At 45.4% G+C, this 21,144-nt stretch overlaps 1 protein-coding gene across 1 annotated transcript; it reads left to right on the forward strand.

Moving 5' to 3' along the window:
- The first annotated feature begins 6,127 nt into the window (after window positions 1–6,127).
- On the forward strand, window positions 6,128–20,264 carry col1a2 (collagen, type I, alpha 2). Its single transcript, XM_061813360.1, has 50 exons — window positions 6,128–6,329; window positions 7,226–7,227; window positions 8,881–8,916; window positions 9,233–9,325; window positions 9,681–9,731; window positions 9,880–9,924; window positions 10,012–10,065; window positions 10,146–10,199; window positions 10,290–10,343; window positions 10,447–10,500; window positions 10,926–10,979; window positions 11,053–11,097; window positions 11,191–11,289; window positions 11,375–11,428; window positions 11,626–11,724; window positions 12,033–12,077; window positions 12,175–12,273; window positions 12,379–12,432; window positions 12,520–12,627; window positions 12,709–12,762; window positions 12,838–12,936; window positions 13,113–13,166; window positions 13,259–13,357; window positions 13,441–13,494; window positions 13,615–13,668; window positions 13,783–13,836; window positions 13,921–13,974; window positions 14,065–14,109; window positions 14,223–14,321; window positions 14,447–14,554; window positions 14,636–14,689; window positions 14,798–14,851; window positions 15,106–15,159; window positions 15,250–15,303; window positions 15,423–15,530; window positions 15,703–15,756; window positions 16,650–16,703; window positions 16,788–16,949; window positions 17,029–17,136; window positions 17,419–17,526; window positions 17,639–17,692; window positions 17,793–17,900; window positions 18,013–18,066; window positions 18,172–18,279; window positions 18,410–18,463; window positions 18,658–18,765; window positions 18,865–19,108; window positions 19,189–19,373; window positions 19,462–19,704; window positions 19,819–20,264. Exons 1-50 carry the CDS (start codon window positions 6,260–6,262, stop codon window positions 19,963–19,965), a joined length of 4,059 nt encoding a protein of 1,352 aa, XP_061669344.1. The 5' UTR covers window positions 6,128–6,259; the 3' UTR covers window positions 19,966–20,264.
- Window positions 20,265–21,144: the final 880 nt, after the last annotated feature.

The raw sequence follows: 21,144 nt of genomic DNA on the forward strand, positions 1-21,144 counted from the left end.
ACCATTAATTGGACACTCTGAATTGCCCTTAGGTGTGATTGTGAGTGTTAGTGTCTGTCTCAATGTGCCCTGCGATTGGCTGGCAACCAGTTTTGGGTGTACCCCGCCTCCTGCCCGTTGACAGCTGGGATATGCTCCAGCACTCCGCGACTCTCGTGAGGATAAGCGGCAAAGAAATGGATGATTGGATATATTACTCATACTAATAGTGATTGGACCAGTCCTAACATGGTACAAGGCAGAAAAATATTAGGTTCGCTGATGAAGAATTTAATGACTTAATTGCCAGAGGCAGAAAACTGTTCGAATGCCTGCTACTTTTGACTTTCATTGATCTGTATCGCTTTCCCGACGGAAGTAGTAGGAAGAGTTGGTGGCCAGGATGTGGAGGGTCCGAGAGGATCCTGCCTGCTCTGGACCTGGTTCGCGTTGCGTGCAAGTCCTCGATAGTGAGTAGCGTGGTGCCGGCAATCCGTTCAGCGGTTTTGATTTTTCGTTGTAGTCCGAGTTTGTCTTTTTTGTGGCGGCTCCAAACCAGACTCTGATGGAAGTACACAGTACTGATTGGATGACCGCTGTGTAGAACCGTCTCAGCAGCTCTTGTGACAGGTCGTGCTTCCTCAGAACCCGCAAGAAGTGTATCCTTTGCTGGGCTTTTTTGAGGATAGAGTTGATGTTCGTCTCCCACTTCAGGGACTGAGACTCTAATTCCTAATAACTTGAAGGTCTCGACGGTTGACACAAGACAGTTGGACAGTGTCATGTGAAGGATGCCACCTGAAGTCCACAATCATCTCCACAGTCTTTAGAGTGTTCAACGCCAGGTTGTGCTGACCACACCAAAGCTCTCGTCTCGCCACATCCTGTTGATACGGGAACTCGTCTACAGTACAGTCGAATGTCACAAGGTGGAGTCGTTCGTGTAGAGCGAGAAGAGCAGAGGGGAGAGGACACAATCTTGGGGTCCCCCAGTGTTGATAGTGAGTTACTAACTGAGTTTTAAAACCTTTTTTTGTCATATTGTATAGTTGGGGAGCACATCTAATTTTTAGTCTTAATTATTTTGCAACCCCTTAATAAGGAATATGGGATGTATCATTGTAAATCTGACTTGAAGACTTGACAGTTCACACAAGGCAATTGGACAGCATCAGGGGCAGCTGATGCCTCCTAAAGTCCACAATTGTCTGTTCAACGCCAGGTTCTGTTGACCACACCAAAGCTCCAGTCTCGCCACTTCCTGTCGATACGCAGACTCGTCGCCGTCTTTGATGAGGTTGATGACCGCGGTGTCATCTGTGAACTTTTACTTCAAACAGATGCCACGAGTTGCAGTCGTTTGTATAGAAAGAGAACAGTAGAGGGGAGAGGAAACAACCTTGGGGTGCTCCAGTGCTGATAGTGCGCGTGGATGAGGTGGTGTCCCCCATCCTCACCAGCTGTCTCCTGCTCATCAGGAAGTTGGAGATCCACCGGGAGATGGTAGGCAAGACGCTGAGCTGGAGAAATCAGTCATACGTTAACAGCATAATAGATCTGGTGTGCCTATTTTTTTTAACTTTTATTTTCTATCTTCCTATACGTTTTCCAATTGCCTGAATGGGTTTTCTCCAGCTACTATGGCTTCCTCACAACTTCTCTAAAGGGCATTTTAGGGTCATTGAAGCCTCTCATTTGTCCAAAGGGATGAGTATGAATGTTGCTATCAGTATGCAAAGTTTTTAAAAACTTAGCGGGAATTGTGATTGTAGGGAGATGACAACGACAGTCACTCGAATTGAGTTAATAACGTTACAACTGTTTCCTCCTTGTGGCCACCTCTGCGCTTCCAAAGCAAAAACGAAATGCCTTCACAGACATTCTCTCTCTTGCGCTTCCCTTTTTTTTTCCCCTGCTGTCAGACCACAGCGCAGCACTATCTAGCAATTAGCCGCCTGCCTCGGACTCGGGCAACATTGTATAGGGATATTTCTGTCACGTTTATTATGCCTTTGCTGACCAGACTGTGAGTCATGTGGACACACGGGCAAATCTAACGACGGGTTTCTTGCAGCCAAGGGAGGTTCCTACTTTGAATTCACCCCGCTGCCTTTGACTCTCCACTTTCTCTCACATCACTTTAGCTTTTACCTTGACAGAGAGAGAGTGAGAACAAAAAAAAAATTGCGGATGACAGTACGAAAAGGACAAATAAGAACCCTGCTGTAGTGCGACATTAATAAACAGGATGTGCATTTGCTTGATGCTTGTTGCGTTCGCTTTTTGTTATTTCTATACATTCAAACACTTTCACTCTTTGGCTCTTTAAGAATCACCTCCTTCCTCCTACCTCCTATACCAGTAACAATTCATAAAAATAAGACCTCCTTCCAAATAAACCCTTTAATTACTTCTCCCGGCTCGCTTTCTTCCTGCGCGCCGTGCAGTCAGTCTGTCTGTCATTGGGCGAAGGCTGCTTTTGGTCTCGGCATGCTGATATGCGCTCAGGCCTGTCGGGAGGTGGATTCCTTGACTCGGCCTGCCTTTGCGACGGTGCTTCATCACTCTAAAAAATGACAGTAGCTGCTTCGTACGAGGAGCTCCTCTCAGTGCAGTCACGTGCAGTCAGACGTCTGATGCGAATTAAATGACAACCTAACAAATAAAACATCTACAGTTTTGCTAGTTCTTTTCATTCTTGTTGATTTAAGTAACCAACTGAAATATGAATTCACAAACTGAACAAGCTAAATATGGAGCTGGATGTTCTGGATTGAGCCATCCACTCAGAGCCAAGGCCTCAATCTCCACTGAATAAAAATATAAACTTTTTATCCTATGAACACAATAGCTCGATTTCTCTCAAACATTGTTCATAAATCTTCATCTAAATCTTTGCAGGTGAGAACTTTTCTTTGCACTCACCTCACATGAAATGCAAACTAGACAATTTGATTATTGCACAGGTGTGTTACTGTGAGGTGGGTGGGGGGGTTCGGTGTGACCACCATTTGCCTGAAGGGCGCCGTGGACAAGAGATCTGGAGCCTTTTTTTTTTTGCAAGGAGGAGTTGCTAAACATTAAATGAGTCAACATGTGACATACTTTGCGACTGTTTGCACATTTTTGCAACCTCTTTTTCTACTTCAAATCGGATTCAGCATATTTTTATGCAATGATTTTCTCATTTTCCCACAAGGTTTTGTTGTTTTAATTTTCTTTGAGACAATATACTACTTCACTCTATATGTCCTCGTTCGTAGTTAGTGAAAACTTCGCTGCTGAGAGAGAGGGAGAGAGTGAGAGAGAGGAGAAAATCCACCAAGAATACAGACTGTAATTTGAAAACCTCAACCGCCCCTGAATGTCTGCTGTGCATGCGTGTGCGCTTGTGTGTGTCTGCATGTGTGTGTACATGCATGCAGCTTCCTCTTTAATTAGCCCCTCCATCTCTGTGAGGGAGTCAGAGAGGGCAGATTGTCTGAACCTTCTTCTGCATCCTTCTTGACCGTTCCCTCTCGCCATTTTGGATCTTCTCCGTTCTCCCCCTTCCCCCACAAGTGAGTCAGTTCAGGACATTTTGCTTTAGGTATGTAAGCGAACGCCATCCCATTCACCCTCCAAATTGCCTCTCGAGACAGCGGGGGGACGCATTCAGCAACACTGCTGCAATCGAATATGCTTGCCGTCACAGGGAACTTTGCAAACGGGGGTAAACGGGACTTTTTCCCTACTCTGAGGGCTTCTTCGTCTATAAAAGGGACACTTTGGGGTTAAAAGTGGGAGGGCATGTGCCCCGCAGGCCCCCCTGGTTCCGCTGCCTCTGCTTGCCATCCCCTCACTCCATCCAGCCATCCATTTTCTTCACCGCCTATCCTCACGAGGGTCACGGGGAATGCTGGACCCTATCCTAGCTCTCAAGGGGCAGGAGGCGGGGTACACCCTGAACTGGTTGCCAGCCAATCGCAGGGCACATGGAGACAAACAGTCGCACTCACAATCACACCTAGGGGCAATTTAGAGTGTCCAATAAATGTTGCGTGTTTTTGGGATGTGGGAGGAAACCGGAGTGCCTGGAGAAAACCCACGCAGGCACGGGGAGAACATGCAAAATCCACACAGGCGGGCCCGGGATTGAACCTGGGACCTCAGAACTGTGAGGCCAACACTTTTACCAGCTCATCCACCGTGCCGCAATCCCCTCACTCTTGTTAAAAAAAAAAAAAAAACTTTGCTTGTTGGTCGTGCCCTCAGAACTTTTATACACTCATCCCTTGTCTTGTGTACTGTACATATTTTAACATTTTTGACCAATGGGAAAAAAAATCACAAAGATTGACACAGGGGTCCAAAAATCAACCAGTTGTCGGGGTCCCCAGGTGTAAATTGTACCTTGAGGGACAGATATTGACTCCTATTGTACCCCAATCCTGTAAAATATGAACTCAATTCAAGTAGCATGGGTCTACGGTATACCTTAAGCAGCTTCTTCTTTATCATAATCAATTCTTGTCTTGTTGGGTGCCTTAAAACCAGCATTCTGACCCACAGGACCCCTTCACATTTTCGGGATTGGGAAGGACAGCCGATACAATCCTACACACCAATCGTGCACATCATGGAAGTAATTTAGAATTTTAAACCGCTAAAATTATTCGCGCACACAAAAGTCAATATTATTTCGCAAGGGAAACGCTCGCACCTATTTTTTTTCATTTGCATATACTTGTGTAAAGCTCTCATAAATGCTACCAAAATCTGGCATTCACATTACTATGCAAGCGCATTTTTGTATGAGATGTTAAGGGTTTGTCTATTTTGCATGAGAGCACTTCACAGGCGTATGTTAAATGATAAAATTTGTATAGTTGAGTTTAAAAAATGATGTCCCTGTGGCCTCTCATACGTGAACGTGACGAGCTCAAGGCTGATGATGTGGAGCTCCGCCGACATCTTTGGAGGCGAGTCTTCTTCTTCTTCTTTTTCTTTTTTTTCCAAGCAAACATGAGAATGTAACTCTGCACTGAGTGGGAGCTCGGCCATCTTTAAAACACATTTCGCCTTTGCTTGCCCCTCCTCCTGCCTTCTGCCTCTTTTCTCCTCGCACATCTCCGTCCCTTGACTGGGGAAGTGAATTCTTAGGTGAATTTGGGAGTGTTCAAGTGCTTGGACGGAGGAAGCTTGGAAGGGAATTGTCTATACGAAAGTGCATATTTGTACCAGAGATCCATCATAAAAAAAAAACGACAATGTTTCTGAATAATAAACCTTTGAAGGGATTATATCCGAATATTTAATCAATTGGTGTTTTTCTTTTGTCAATATATGTGCATGCATTTGGCTTTAGATGGTCTTTTGCATATGTTTATGATGAAAGACAGTATGCCTGTTCTGAGTTGATGACGTGTCTGGTCATGTGGACAAGTGAGCTGCATGGGTGCAGAGAAAGAGCGTAAAGCCACTTTTATTTTAATGTGCATTCCATGGAGGGGCTTTTGATTGTGACGTGGATCGTTTGGGGGATCCAGAAGACACATGGGCCACATATGGAGAGCAAAAATTTGCACATTAGTGGAATCGTGGTGCAAAATATACTAAAGGGCTTAACCCAAAACCATGATAAACCTGGAATAGGCCTGCTTCAAATAAGGGGGAGATTGGGGGGCAGTGAAAAAGTTCCAATTCAAAAGTGATTAAAACGTACGGAAACGCAACACAGCACTTGTTTCCAAAAATCCAAAAATCTTATTTCCCCCATTGCGCGCGCTGTCTGCTTTCCGCGCACGAATGCACGCGCAAAGTTGAGCGTCCGATCTCGCCGCGCCGCGCATCGGAGGGAGAAACGTGGGCCTCCCTCTCCCTTTTAAACGTCCACGCTGTCCACGTCCTCAAAAAGAATGGATCTAATTAAATCGATGCAGTCGTCATCACGGGCTGAAGTGTGTTTTTTTTCTCTCTCTTCTTTCTTCTCCTTCTTTTTGGCCCAACGGCTGAGAGGAGGCTGGGAGATGCAGGACCACATGACTGCGCGAGGGAGAGAGGGATGGGAGTCAGATTGGGTTTCTCGTCTCCCATTGGCCGGTGGGCTGACTTTTGACACGCAGACCCGGGACCCTCCTGCCGTATAAATAGGCCCGATAGAACTTTATTATTCTAGCATCACGGCTGCAGGCTTCTGCTCAGTTTGGAGTTACTCGCGTCACCTCAACTGTATGCCTGCTTGAAGGTGGTTTAAAAAGAGGGGCACAGCAGCACAAGGAGTCTGCATGTCTGTGTAGACATGCTCAGCTTTGTGGATACCCGGATTCTGTTGCTGCTTGCAGTAACTTCATACCTAGCAACATGTCAATGTAAGTTTGATCATATCTGCTCTTTTCTCTCATGGATATTTTCCACCCACGCTGCTTGAGGATTTTTTTCTCCTCTCTCTCTTTTTTTTTTTTTTTTTGGCTTTTGGTTTGGAACTTACGTCACCGTGAAGACAGCTCAGATCACTTCTGCTTTAAAAAAAAAATCAACGGAATGAGTTCACGCGTTGCGGAGGAATCTTCTTTTTTTTAATTATTTTTCCAAGGATACAGTAATTATCATAGGAGTAGTTGCACTCCTGTGGGGGTGAAAAAAATGTTTCACTTTTGAGTAAGATGTAGAAAATAGTCGTGAAAAAAACGTTTTAGTGTAATTAGATGTATTTAAAATCGGTTCCTCGTAAAGTTAAGGGAAGAAAAGATTTGGGGCGTTGTACTTAATGATCCATCCAGACATCAATGGATGAAGATTGAGTGTAGAAAAATGACGCGGGTGCCCCCTGGTGGTTTATGGTGTCAACTCCACCTGAACCTCGTTTTGATCGTCTATAACTTGAGATCACTTAACCAAAAGTCGAAATTACACAAGTATCACACGATATTATTTTTTGATTAATTAATGAATCTGTTTTTTGCATCTAATTATATTTCTATTTCAAATCAACGTGGCTTTTACAACTGTATTTCATGAATAATATGCTCCGTTTGTGGTTCTAAAAAAAACTGCCAACAAGTAAGTACCTTAAATAGATGAACTTTCCTTTACCGTCATCCTTTTTTTTTTCTTGTTTGCGCCACCTTGTGGCCAACATGGGACTCGCGGCCTTAGAGTTCACGGGGAGGTCCAACACAGCAGAAAGAGGCGAGCAGGACCAAGTGGTCCACAGTCCAAGATGCTTCTGGTGTCCCACTTTTGGACCTGTGAGATACGACAAAAGCAGTGATTAGCTCGTCGAAATGAACATTTGAATAACTTTTGGGAATTGATTTAGTCTTGCTGTGATACACATTTAATTCACAACAAATTTAACTGAAACATTCCAAAGTACCACAGCAGCTGTTTTTTACCTTGCTCGCGATGACTGACTTTACATTTCCTAAAGGGATACTCAGTACCTGTCCAGGCTTGTTAGCCTTTACATGCTTCATACCAGCCTGCAATGCTTCGATTGACATTGCTGTTGAAAGACATTTAAAGCGGCCTGTGAGCAAAACGCCGTGCCTAGCAAATAAACTCCCAGGAATGAAACACGTTTCCTCATCCTCACGACACGCATACACCACAGTGTAAAATGATGCAAAGATGTGATTCCGGGTGCGCAATGAAAGATTGTTTTGCAGGTGTTTTGTTTTCTTATGTTGCTTGTGTTCTAACGAAGTGTTCCCTTTTCTCACCCCACCGCCCTCCTCCTCCCTCTCTGCCTCCTCTTCAACCTGTCAACTGTCCAACGCTGCAGTCTCGGTTAGTACACGCATGCACGCAAACACAAAAACAACATCACGATAGCACAGTTTTACCTTTTGTCTTTTTCGCCTTCGACAAAAACACGTAACGTACATTTCCCCCGCAAATACCTCCTCTTGTAAGGTCCTGTACGATTTGTGCCATCTCAACCTCAGCTCAGCATTTCCAAATTTGTGCCCCCTCGCCCAACTTATTCTCACCTTCCTGTCCTCGGATAAGCGAGGGTCCGACTGGCTCAAGGCTGTGTCACTGAAAGCTTAAACCCCTCGGCACCCTCGGGGGGCCTGCACGACAGGCACAAAGGATCCTTTCTAAGGGCTGCAGCGAGGGGCAGCGGCCTTCCTCGGCCTCCTCATCACTTCAACCAATGATGGCGATGAGGGAAGATAACTGAGTCTCATATAGTTCGATAAGTCACACCAACAAGGCCGTTTTCAATTTAAATCTACCGGCTGTTCCTCAAACAAGTCAAGTCACAATTGAGATGGCCCAAAATAGAATTTGTTGACAGCTTCAGCAGCATCACACACATTTGACTGTCTGCTTTATGTCTTGTTAGCATTTTTTATGTGAGATATCACACTCTCAAGTCTAAGAATGTGCTCAGTTACACCTCTGCATTGCTCTGCTTGACCAAAACAACACTTATTGTGTGTATTTCTACACAAAATGCCTCACCCTCCTGCCTTTGCAAGCAAGGCAGAGAGGATGACGCTTGCTCAGATGTTCATCCACCTAGTGAAAGATGAAACTCACATACTGTATATGTATCTTCTTTCCCATCTAGGGAAGTGTGAAGGTGAGCACATAATGTTGTTCTTAAGTGTGCTTTAACGCCTTAAACACAGCATGGCACATCAGCGCAAATAGCGTTTTAGCACAGAAAAAGCTGAAAGGGCAACGTTTTTGTTATGTCCCGTCACTGAAAATGTGTCCTAACTTGCTTGTCCTGCGTCTGTAAGGTCAAGTTTGTTTACATGCACATTTGTATTGTGCCCGCTCTGTGTCGAGTGCTTTATTCGGATCTGTCTAGTGTAGCTTAGGGAGGGAAGGCCAGCCTCAACCGCTTTGAAGCAGTCAAGTTGGGAGACATCTGCTCTGTGTTTTAAGCTTCTTTTCCCGCCGCAGGGCCCCCGAGGAGACAAAGGACCTCGAGGTGACAGGGTAAGCTCAAACATTTCTAACATTGTTTCAAGTCTTCATTGTTGTTCTTGTTATGAGAAACGTTTGACTTGTTGACATCGTTCAACTTTAATGGGCTACATTGTTTTGCATCCCCGCCCCCCATGTCACTAAAGTGTCACTATACTATTGTCTTCTAATGTTTTTAATGAATTCAGCTAATAGTAATTGCATTTTTTTAAACTCAATTATCTACCCATCAGTACAGCTATGACGTATGAAATGATATAAACAGTAAGAATAAGTCCAAAAAGAACCTTGGCCGCTCACTTCATGGCCGCTTTTCTCTGTGGTTTAGGGTCCCCAGGGACCTGATGGAAAAGATGGCAAACCCGGACTCCCCGGCCCCGCTGGCCCCGCTGGACCCCCTGGACCCCCTGGACTCGGAGGAGTAAGTTCCCCCTTGCTATTTGTAAAAGAGAGAAGTAAACGACACTGTGTTGAGTTTGTTATGATGCATGTAATGAACCATGCAACCAAATAGCATATTATTTACGTCAACCCTGTCGGTCACCGTCAGAGGTCAGCTGTGTGTCACAGGGTCAGTACTAAAATTGCTGCAGTGTATTTCTTTAGTGTGATGATGTCACTTCCTCTTTGCAGCCTACCGTCAAAGGTTTTTGCTTTAGCTGGCCCAATTTTAAAAGTCTGCAAAGCATTACTGTGCTCCAGCAGCTTATGCAGTGACTTCAGGAACATTTGACTTTTTTTTGGGGACTAATGGACTCTATTTTTGTCTTTTGCAGAACTTTGCTGCTCAGTATGCTAAGGCTCCCGATCCCCCTCCAGGCCCCATGGTGAGGGCCCGTGTCTTGTCACACTCAAATTGCGCCAAAGCTACATTTCAGAAAGACTCCACTGCACGAAATCTGCATGACCTGCGTTTGACTTCTGAAACGTGACATTAATTTTTGACACCACACCTGATTATCTATTACTCCCTAGGGTATGATGGGCAACAGAGGCCCACCCGGACCCCCTGGACCCCCTGTAAGTTGTTATTTGGACTCAAACCACTATCTGGTGTTGCGGTTAAACTGCTGGTATAATCACGACTCTTTTTATTTAAATTAACAGGGACCTCAAGGACATACCGGACACCCTGGTGAGCCTGGCGAGCCTGGACAAACTGTAAGATCCTCTTAAAAATATTCTCAATAATTCAAAATGTTAGGAGAGCCTTTCATAAACGCTCTGGTCTTCTGTCAAAGGGTCCCGTTGGTCCTCGTGGCCCCCCTGGACCTCAGGGCAAAGCTGGAGAGGACGTAAGTAAACATTATCATCACTAGTGTCAGATGATACGAACTTTTTATTTTTCCTTTTGGGATTAAATTGAGCAACTTTTTTCATTTCAGGGTAACAATGGCAGACCTGGCAAGCCCGGAGATAGAGGTGCCCCCGGCGTTCAGGTGAGGGGAAAAACACCACAGCACCTTGCCAGACCAGAATATTTACATTGATTTGAACAATTGCAATATGTCTGGAAAACACGGTGTTTGTTTTGAACTGCAGGGTGCTCGTGGATTCCCCGGAACCCCTGGACTTCCCGGAATGAAGGGACACAGAGTGAGTGTCACGCATAATTTGATGCAATCGAGACCGTAGAGGGCTCAGACGGAAAAAAAATATTGCAGAAAAGTGAATTTTTGGATGTGACTTCTTCTCTACTGCAGAGATGACCAGAGCTGTCCTATACATTTTTTTTTTTTTTTTAGAAAGAACACTATTTGCTTGAATGCATTTGAAACTACATGGTGATTGTATAACATTTTCTTTTAATCAGTATTTATTACTACTTAACTACATATAAACATTAAACTAAACCTGAAGTTTGAATTTAAAATGACCACTTGACCTGAGAACATTAAAAAAAAAACACACACACAATTCATTCACTTGACTATGTTTTGCCTTCTAATAGCGTTTCGCCATCATGGCATCCCCTTCATCTGTCATGTGATATGAATATTGTGACCTTTTCTTGGTTTCAGGGTTACAATGGTTTGGATGGACGCAAGGGAGAGCCCGGTGCCGCTGGAGTCAAGGTTAGAAAGCCGTCAATTTTTGGGGGATATTGCATATGAATCAGCACATGCTCACAGCTCATGCACTCCGTAGGGTGAGGCTGGCGCACACGGAGCTGCTGGAAGACCAGGACTTGTTGTAAGTGTTCCGTCCAGCTCAACATTTTGATGAAAAGTGGACCCCATATCACTCCATCATTCATCACCATGCTTACCACTTTCCTACATCTAGGGACCTCGCGGTCTGGCTGGTGAGAGAGGTCGTGCCGGCCCTGCTGGCCCTGTTGGTGCTCGTGGTGCTGATGGCAACACTGGACCCGCTGGTGCTGCTGTGAGTACTTTCCTTCCGGGATGATGGTGCGCATAATTATTCTGGGACGATATATTTTGACTGTGTCTGCTGCCGCTCTCCACAGGGTCCCGCCGGTGCTGCCGGTGCCCCAGGTTTCCCTGGTGGCCCCGGACCCAAGGTAGGCCTCGTGTTGCATTCCCTCCTGTACTCTGCACTCTTCCTTTCACACTTTGACCTCTCCTTCTTCTACTCTGTCACTGATTCTACACTCCATAAATGTTCATGCAGATCATTCAAAATTCTTAAATTTCACACTTTATGACTTAAAATAAGATAGGATCTGTGTATTGATCATACGTTTTTGACCATTGACAGGGAGAGGTTGGACCCGTTGGTGCAACTGGTCCCTCTGGACCTCAGGGCGCTAGAGGAGAGCCCGGTCCCAATGGTGCTGTTGGCCCCGTTGGTCCCGTTGTAAGTACACCTGCTTTTGTTCACCTTTCATTTATCTTTTTTTTCTTCTCTCATTTAATATTGGCAACTAAAAAAGTCATTTAGAAGTAACTAACAATCTTTACTTGTGATTTCACTCATTATGGCACCATGTTTAATTGATTCGAATTTATGTAAAAGAAGTTTTTGATCTAATTGCATGTTGTTATTTAATGTATCACCATATTTGACAAATTCATCATTGATGTTTATCGTGAATTATTCTGTTACCCATGCCTCTATTGCTGTGGATTCTATCACCAAATTGGTTATTTATGCTATTTTTTTAGGGTAACCCTGGTGCCAATGGCCTGAACGGAGCCAAGGGAGCCACTGTAAGTGTTCAAATAATATATAACAATTTCCTCAAACATTTATAGCCCAAAAAGTTGCTCGCTGATACTCAAGTGTCAATTGTGACTGTTCTTTTAGGGCGCCGCTGGTGTTGCTGGAGCTCCTGGATTCCCCGGACCCAGAGGAGGAGCCGGACCTCAGGGACCTCAGGGTGCCGCCGGTCCCAGAGGCCTGGCTGTAAGTGGCCACACGCACGAAAACACGCCATCATATCTGCACAGGAGTTGCAAAAATTTGCAGAGGTTCCAACATATCTATATATTTTTCTTGTGTCTGTTTTAGGGAGATCCCGGTGTTCAGGGTGTGAAGGGAGATGCTGGTGCCAAGGGTGAGCCTGTAAGTATGAAAGCCATCCGACTCGTCTTTTCCTTCGATGTTGATGTGTGGTTAATTGCGTTGTTCTTCATTCGCCACCTCCTGCAGGGTAGCGCTGGCCCTCAGGGTGCCCCCGGATCTCAGGGTGAGGAGGGCAAACGTGGACCTGCTGGCGAGATCGGTGCCTCCGGCCCCGTCGGTAGCCGTGGATCCAGAGTAAGTGACTGCTGGTGTTTGCCCTGTCGGACGCCATCTTGTTTTGGGGATCACCTGACAGTTCTTGTGCGCCCCCTCTAGGGTGCTCCCGGTAGCCGCGGAATGCCCGGTACTGAGGGAAGAGTCGGCCCAATTGTGAGTAACGCTTCACACGTGCGCTTGAGACTTTTCTTTCTCCTCGGTTTTCACCTGATGCTTCATCTGATGTAGGGCATGCCTGGTGCTCGTGGAGCCACCGGCTCTGCTGGAGCTCGTGGACCCCCTGGAGATGCTGGCCGTGGTGGTGAGCCTGGTCCTGCTGGTCTCAGGGTGGGTATTATATCGAATTCCGTTATTAGAGTGACTGACCAATGCTCCAAAATTAGCTTTGGCATAGACACATTGTGGTATATTGCCATTTTTTATTGTTTAATAAACAAAATCCTGCTTAAACCCAGATGTAAAACCATAAATCAGCACAATCAACAGGGACATTTTTTTCATAGGGTGTCTCCGGAAGCCCCGGCAGCTCTGGACCCCCAGGAAAGGAGGGACCTTCTGTAAGTAGCTTTTATACAAAACGTAACGTACAGATAAAAAAAAAAATCTTCCGTGCTCTGGTTATGCTAATCGTTATCGTTTCTCCCTCTAGGGTCCCGCTGGACAAGACGGCCGCACCGGACCTCCCGGCCCAACTGGACCTAGAGGTCAGCCTGGAAACATTGGATTCCCTGGACCCAAGGGAGCCGCTGTAAGTGCAAAAATAAGATGACTACGAGTGGGGGTAAAATGAGGAACTGAACATCTGAACTCGTTGAATTGAATATCTTCTAGGGTGACGCTGGCAAACCCGGAGATAAGGGAGCTACTGGTGCCACTGGACTGAGAGTAAGTCATATGAGCTCCAGCTTTTCTGCAACTTGCAACAACTTACTTATAATAATGATAATATACCTCCTGATACTGTGGATTCTGTTCTTCTAATGGTCTATATGTCTCCTTGTGTAGGGACCTCCCGGCCCTGATGGTAACAATGGAGCCACTGGCCCCATGGGAGTCTCTGTAAGTATCTTTGTGCCATTTCACAATTGAAATCCATCATTTATTTATTATATCATGTTACTGTGTGAGTTTCCTGTGGGATTTTTAACAGTGCTTGGCTATTTCCTGTTTCAGGGCGGTCCTGGTGAGAAGGGAGAGCAGGGACCTGCTGGATCTCCTGGTTTCCAGGTCTGCAGTCAGACATTTATTGCAACCAATTCGCTCCGCATAAGTTGTGAATGTGATACTCAAGTGTTTTTGGTACCTTTTTAGGGTCTGCCTGGTCCCGCTGGTGCTGCTGGAGAGGCTGGCAAGCCCGGAGACAGAGTAAGCACCAATCAGAACCCCACATACAGCGGCATTATTATATGCATATTTCATACAAAGCTGATCCAACCCATGATGTGTCCCTAACAGGGTATCCCAGGAGACCAAGGTGTCGCTGGACCTGCTGGTGCTAAGGTACGTACATTGTTTTACAGACTACATACAATTGGTTGATAGTTTGTTATTCGTGAAGCTTTACAAACAGTTCTGCTGGACTTTCCACCGATAGCCTCTGTGTTCTTTTACAGGGCGAGCGCGGTAACCCCGGTGCTGCTGGATCTGCCGGACCTCAGGGACCTATTGGAATCCGTGGACCTTCTGGACTTCCTGGTGCTGATGGTGGAAAGGTAAAATGTTAGCTGTGGAGAGCCGGATGGCCGAGTGTGCATGTGACTCTCAACGCAAAAAGAAGTAACGTTGAAAAGGTAATAATCCTTGATGAACCCTATTTTTTTCCCCTTTCCAAATCTAGGGAGAGCCTGGCGTTGCTGGAGTTACTGGTGCTCCTGGACACCAGGGAGCTACTGGCATGCCCGGAGAGCGTGGAGCCGCTGGTCCCAGCGGAGCCAAGGGAGAGAAGGTCTGCATCAAAAATCATTCCATTCCCCCATAGAATTTTCAGTAGGAGGTCTGACTCAAACTGTCACTTGTTTTCACGTAGGGAGAGGTTGGACACAAAGGACCCGATGGCAACTCCGGAAGAGATGGTGCCCGTGTAAGTGCAGCCCTGATCCTCAAGCTCTTAACACTAAAATCATAGACATTGTCGGTGAGTTTCAAATCGGATACATCCTCTAAGCCATCTTCTCTTGTTGACCTGTAGGGTCTTCCTGGACCCAGTGGACCCCCTGGACCCACAGGAGCCAACGGTGACAAGGCGAGTATATGACCGATATCGGAATGAATCAAATGTCCAGGACACACAGCTAAAATCATATTTAATATTCAAGAGCACTCGATGACAATTTTCAATTTCAACTACAAATAAAGAGTATAAACACAAGTCTTAAGTGCTACTGTGCAGAATATGAACACGTGAAGGAAGTGGAACTGACAATGTATATCATTTCACATGCATATGTATAGGATACAGAGTGCAATCCCCACTTACATAGCGGTTGTCCTTTGCAGGGTGAGAGCGGTTCCTTCGGACCTTCTGGCCCCGCTGGAGTCCGTGGTGCCCCTGTAAGTTCTGATCACTAGCAAGTTTATGTGAAAAATAAGGTTTCATTCACGATGGATTGAGTGCATTGGGTATCTTTCTTTTCAACACAGGGTGAGCGTGGAGAGGTTGGACCCGCTGGAGCCCCTGGATTCGCTGGACCCCCTGTAAGCTAACAAGCTCTCACCTTCACACACATCCTGTCTAGGGAACGATGTTGTCTGTGACTAAATCCACAAGATAATCAGACACAATAGCCAAATCCTGTTGTTGCTCCACCCTACAGGGTGCTAACGGACAAGCCGGAGCTAGAGGAGAGCGTGGACCTGCTGGAGGAAAGGGAGATGTTGGCCCCGCTGGCCCTGCTGGCCCCGCTGGACAAGCTGGACCCGCTGTGAGTATACCATTCATTCTGGACCAATAAATGTTGTCGTTTAAGGTCACAGCTCCAAATAAAGTGGTTTATCAGAGATTTGCATGCTAGTGCACAAGAAATGACTGCATTGATTCAAAATGATTGGTTGACACTAATTGAGAATTCAGTAAAACCATTTATCATTTTTCAGGGTCCTTCTGGCCCCGCTGGACCTACTGGTGCCCGTGGAGACAATGGACCTCAGGTTAGTATTTAAAAAAAAGAAACAAAACCAAAAAAAAACAACACCAACATCATTTTATTTTTCAGTACACTTATTACATTCACAACTTTGTAAAGTCAATATTGTTCATATCATACATTTCACTGAAGACCCATAAAGTGCTTCAAACAGTTATAGAATCTTGAATCGTAATATTTTACAGCGGATAGGAAAAACAATTATGCCAAATCAAATTTTAAAAAGTAATGTTGCATTTTTTTTTTTTTTTATGTCACTGAAGAGGTACCTCCTCGTTCGAAAGGAAGTGCATTACATAATCTGTCAGGGTCTGTCCTCTTTAGTTTTTATTTTGATGTTATGGTAGACCACAGTGACCTAAAACTGTATTTCCCACCCTTTCTTGCATCAAAGTACCCATGTACGTTGGAAAAATTCTATTCCACACCATGATACAAAATGTCACAAATAGTGTGGATACTGATATTAATGATAATCTTGTCAGAGTTAACCCACAAACGTGAATTTTGTGTCACGCAAGTGGTAGGCGTGCCTTATTCTCTCGAAAAATAGTAACTGCATTTTACACGGTAATTGTACCTTCTGCCCTCTAGTGGAAGAGGATTTCATTGTTCAGCCTCTCAATATACGTTGCTGGTGTAGATAGATGAACAAAGATATATTTGTAATTGACAAATAATAATTTTTCTGGATATTTTTCCACACCTGATGATGTCTCGCAGAAGACTAATGACCTCACGGGGTCAAATGTGTAAACCAATGGACTGTACATATGTAAAAGACACAGTTGTTGGTGTTAAAGTAGTCAGATATTTCAAAACAGGATCTTTTTTTTTTTTCTTCAAACAATACTATTTCCCCCACACCTGTAAATGTGACACTTATTTGCATTTTAGGGTCTGACTGGTTTCCCTGGAGCTGCTGGCAGAGTTGGCCCTGCTGGACCTGCTGTAAGTATATTTTATGTTATCTTAGATCATTGAGAAGCAGAAAAAACATGAATATACACGTTTCATATATTTTCCTCCTCCCAGGGTATTGTCGGACCCCCTGGCCCTGCCGGTCCCGCTGGAAAAGATGGTCCCCGTGGTCTCCGTGGAGACTCTGGTCCCACTGGCCCCGCTGGAGAGCAGGGTATGGTTGGAGCTCCTGGCCCCGCTGGAGAGAAGGGACCTTCCGGAGAGTCTGGACCTGCTGTAAGTTGAAGTACCCTAGCCAAGAAGCTCCGTTAATAGTCATCATTTAGTCATTTCATGATCCTGTGCTTGGGTTTAGGGTCCTCCTGGCGCTCCTGGAATTTCTGGACCTCTTGGTCTTCAAGGATTTGTTGGTCTTCCCGGAGCTAGAGGCGATCGTGGTAGCCCTGGTGGTCCCGGTGCTGTCGTAAGTATTGACATTATCTTATGTTAGGCAAACATTTATTTGCAGCACATCTCATGACCACAGGGAATGTGTTTTTTTTTTTTTTTAAGTTTATGAACGTACACTTTCAAATTCTAACAAATGTACTTTACATGTTTGTATAATGTCACTCGGAGCAACTTTCTTAGTGTGTGAAGCCAAACAACACACCCTAAACGGGTTAAATCCACATTATATCATTTGATAAATGAACCATTTCCCACCGTTATTCATGACGTATTTATTGATTTTGACACATCCTAGGGAGAGCCTGGTAGACTTGGACCTGCTGGTCCCGCTGGTGCCCGTGGCCCTGCTGGCAACATTGGCATGCCTGGTATGACCGGACCTCAGGGAGAGGCTGGACGTGAGGTACTGTCATGCATTACACCGTCTTATGCATATATGTCAAAAATATACACTGGTGATTACGTCATGGACCATGGTCTTGGATTTTAAACGTTCCCTATTACAATATTCACAGGGTAACCCTGGTAACGATGGTCCTCCTGGTCGTCCTGGTGCTGCTGGAATCAAGGTATCCTACAGTCCTAAGCCTAAAGAGACGATGTACAGAAAATACGCTCAGACAGTACATCCTTTTCTGACCATCACCTGCCCGTTCTTGTTGTGTTCAGGGAGACCGTGGTGACCCCGGTCCCGCTGGTGCCCTTGGTCTTGCTGGTGCTCCCGGACCTGCTGGACCCAGTGGCGCTGTTGGAAGAACTGGAAACCGTGGAGACGCTGTATGTTTCCTCAGCTAGGCTTGCATATTAAAAGCAGCTCTCGGATTTTATCATTCACAACATTTAACAGTATTTGTGACAAAGTTTTATAAGTCTTTCCGTGTATCCATAGGGACACTCAGGACCTGCTGGACCTGCTGGAGCCGCTGGAGCTAGAGGTGCCGCTGTAAGTATTCCTATTATCTAGTCATAACACTGCAGTAAGGATTCCAATGAATAAGATACATATAGTTATATTGAAATGACATGGTACCATGTATATATATTCTAGGGACCCGCTGGAGTCCGTGGTGAGAAGGGAGTTGCTGGAGACAGAGGAGACAGAGGAATGAAGGGTCTTCGCGGACATCCTGGTCTCCAGGGAATCCCCGGACCTTCTGTGAGTAAAATATACCACCATTAAAAAAAAGCGTCCACAGCCAGATGATCCATTATTTATGATCTCACCATTATATTTGTACGCAGATATACAATATTGCAATGTCATTTAAAGGCTTCTCTCCCTTCAGGGACCTCCCGGTGACACCGGACCTGCTGGTGCTCATGGACCCGCTGGACCTAGAGTGAGTGAAATGATGATTAGTAATTTCCTCTTACATCCGTGTCCATTGTAACCATTGGTTCTGGGCAGGTATGATTTTTTTTTTTAATGACTTATACTTATATATAACAAAGTACTATGTAGTTACTGTATATAGGAGGTTGTGACATTGTAATGTAAATCTGTATCTGACAAACATGCTTCTTCCCTTTTCAGGGTCCCGCCGGACCCCACGGACCCCCTGGTAAGGATGGTAGAGCTGGTGCCCATGGTACCATTGGACCTGCTGGCACTCGTGGAGCCCCCGGACACATCGGACCTGTTGTAAGTAGAGCTCATCTTGCCGGAGAACCTTTCCCATCACACGTTAGTGATGTTACGCCGTGCAGATGCGTATAAAAGCCATCTTTTTATCACCATTAGGGTCCCCCCGGACCTCCCGGTCTGCCTGGACCTCCCGGCCCTGCTGGTGGCGGCTATGATCTGTCTGGATACGATGAGTACAGAGCTGACCAGCCCGCCATGAGAGCTAAGGATTACGAGGTTGATGCCACTATCAAGTCCCTCAACACCCAGATTGAGAACCTCCTCACCCCTGAGGGATCCAGGAAGAACCCTGCCCGCACATGCCGTGACATCAAGCTTGGCCACCCAGAATGGACCAGCGGTGAGTGAAGTTCTTCAAGAAATCAAAGCCAACGTGAAGTCACGCAGTGAAACTGATCGGCTATCATTCTACCCTTGTAGGATTCTACTGGATCGACCCCAACCAGGGTTGCATCAATGACGCCATCAGAGTCTTCTGTGACTTCACCACCCGCGAGACTTGCATCAACGCCCACCCCGAGAGCATTGCCAAGAAGAACTGGTTCAGAAGCACAGAGAACAAGAAGCACGTCTGGTTCGGAGAGACCATCAACGGCGGAACTGAGGTGAGCTGCTACAGAAAGACGCTCCATTTTCAGTCGGTCTGTAGAACTCCTGAACCAACGCAGACTGCATCTTTTGCGTCCTTTGCAGTTCACCTACAACGACGAGACGATCAGCTCCCAGAGCATGGCCACCCAGCTGGCCTTCATGCGCCTGCTGTCCAACCAGGCTAGCCAGAACATCACCTACCACTGCAAGAACAGCGTTGCCTACATGGACGCTGAGAGCGGCAGCCTGAAGAAGGCTGTGGTGCTCGGCGGCTCCAACGATGTGGAGCTCAGGGCTGAGGGCAACAGCCGTTTCACCTTCTCTGTGGTGGAGGACGGTTGCACTGTGAGTACCTCTTTCTTTCCGTCATCCTTATCCATAGCGGCTGGAAACTCAGCCATTTTGTCTTGTGGAGCCCAATTCTGAAATCGGTTCTTTTCCCCTCGTTTGCCCCCACAGAGACACACTGGTGAGTGGAGCAAGACAGTCATTGAGTACAGAACAAATAAACCATCTCGCCTTCCCATCCTCGACATTGCACCTATGGACATTGGTGGAGCTGATCAGGAGTTTGGTTTGGACATTGGCCCAGTCTGTTTCAAATAAATAGACTCATGATAAATTAACACCCCCAAAAGAGAGAAAGAACGAAAAAAACCAAAATCTCTGCCCTTCTTTCTGTGTTGTTTTTTTTTTTTTTTAAATGCTGAGTTTTCACTGCGCAACCACTTGCTTAAGATGGGCAACTATCGGAGCGGAACGAACAGACTGAACGGAGCGATTGTGCAATGCAAATTAATACAGCAACCCAAAGGAACGCGGGAAAACACCTTGTTGTGGGACATCATGTCATCCTTTTGTAAAAAATAAAAGAAGTGTAATAAAAACGCTGAAAGTAAGCATCACTTTGTGGTCTTTGTATATCTTCCAAAGAGGAGGTTTAAAACCACAATTTCCATGAAAATAAGGTTTAAACTACCTCATGCATGTACTTAAATAGGCAAAAAAAACCCGGGTCCACAACAGAGATGTTTGGGCTTCGAATGCTTCAAGCGTTGTCTCGTATCAGAAGGTGCTCAGTAACTTGAAGCGGAGATCAATGGTGCTAATATGCAGCTGTGGACAAAACCACTTTTTATTTTTCCTGTATTATTTTGTATTGATCTTTAAGGAGTCTCGCATTAGTCCTCTGATACGCTCCCACTTTAAGCAGGTGGAATACTCCTTCAACCTGATGTCTAGTATGTGTTTCATGTTTTTTGTTTTGTCTTGAAATTTTTAGTTTGTTTTGGGTTTTTGGTTCAGGCTTTTTTTACCCTTCAAATCCCACACCCGGAATTCATACTGACATCCCATTCGCGTCCAATTCTGAATGGATTTTTAGGCGGCCCATCACTCTCCTTCTCTCTCTCATTCTCTCTCTTTCTCTCAAGAATGACATCACAAAGTCTATTGTGCCTATTTTGTATATGTGAGATGTTTAAATAAATTGTGAAAAGTTCTGAAATAAAGCATGTCCAATGTTCCAAAACACACTACTCATTGACTTAAGTGCTTTCGTGTGGACACAAAATTCTGTGTCACTTATGTTTTGTCAGTCATTTGGCTGATGACTTCAGAATCATCAGTGACTTTGAAATCTTTCTATCACGGAAACACAGTTATCGTATTTTCTTTGCTCCGTTGTTGCTTCTCATCAGCGCCAATGAAACTTATTGTACGGTCAAAACATGTCCACCCTGTTCACGCCAATGTCTGATGACTCTTTTCTTGTACATATGCGTC

The sequence above is a fragment of the Syngnathoides biaculeatus genome, chromosome 1, assembly GCF_019802595.1.
Source record: "Syngnathoides biaculeatus isolate LvHL_M chromosome 1, ASM1980259v1, whole genome shotgun sequence".
NCBI classification, from domain to species: domain Eukaryota; kingdom Metazoa; phylum Chordata; class Actinopteri; order Syngnathiformes; family Syngnathidae; genus Syngnathoides; species Syngnathoides biaculeatus.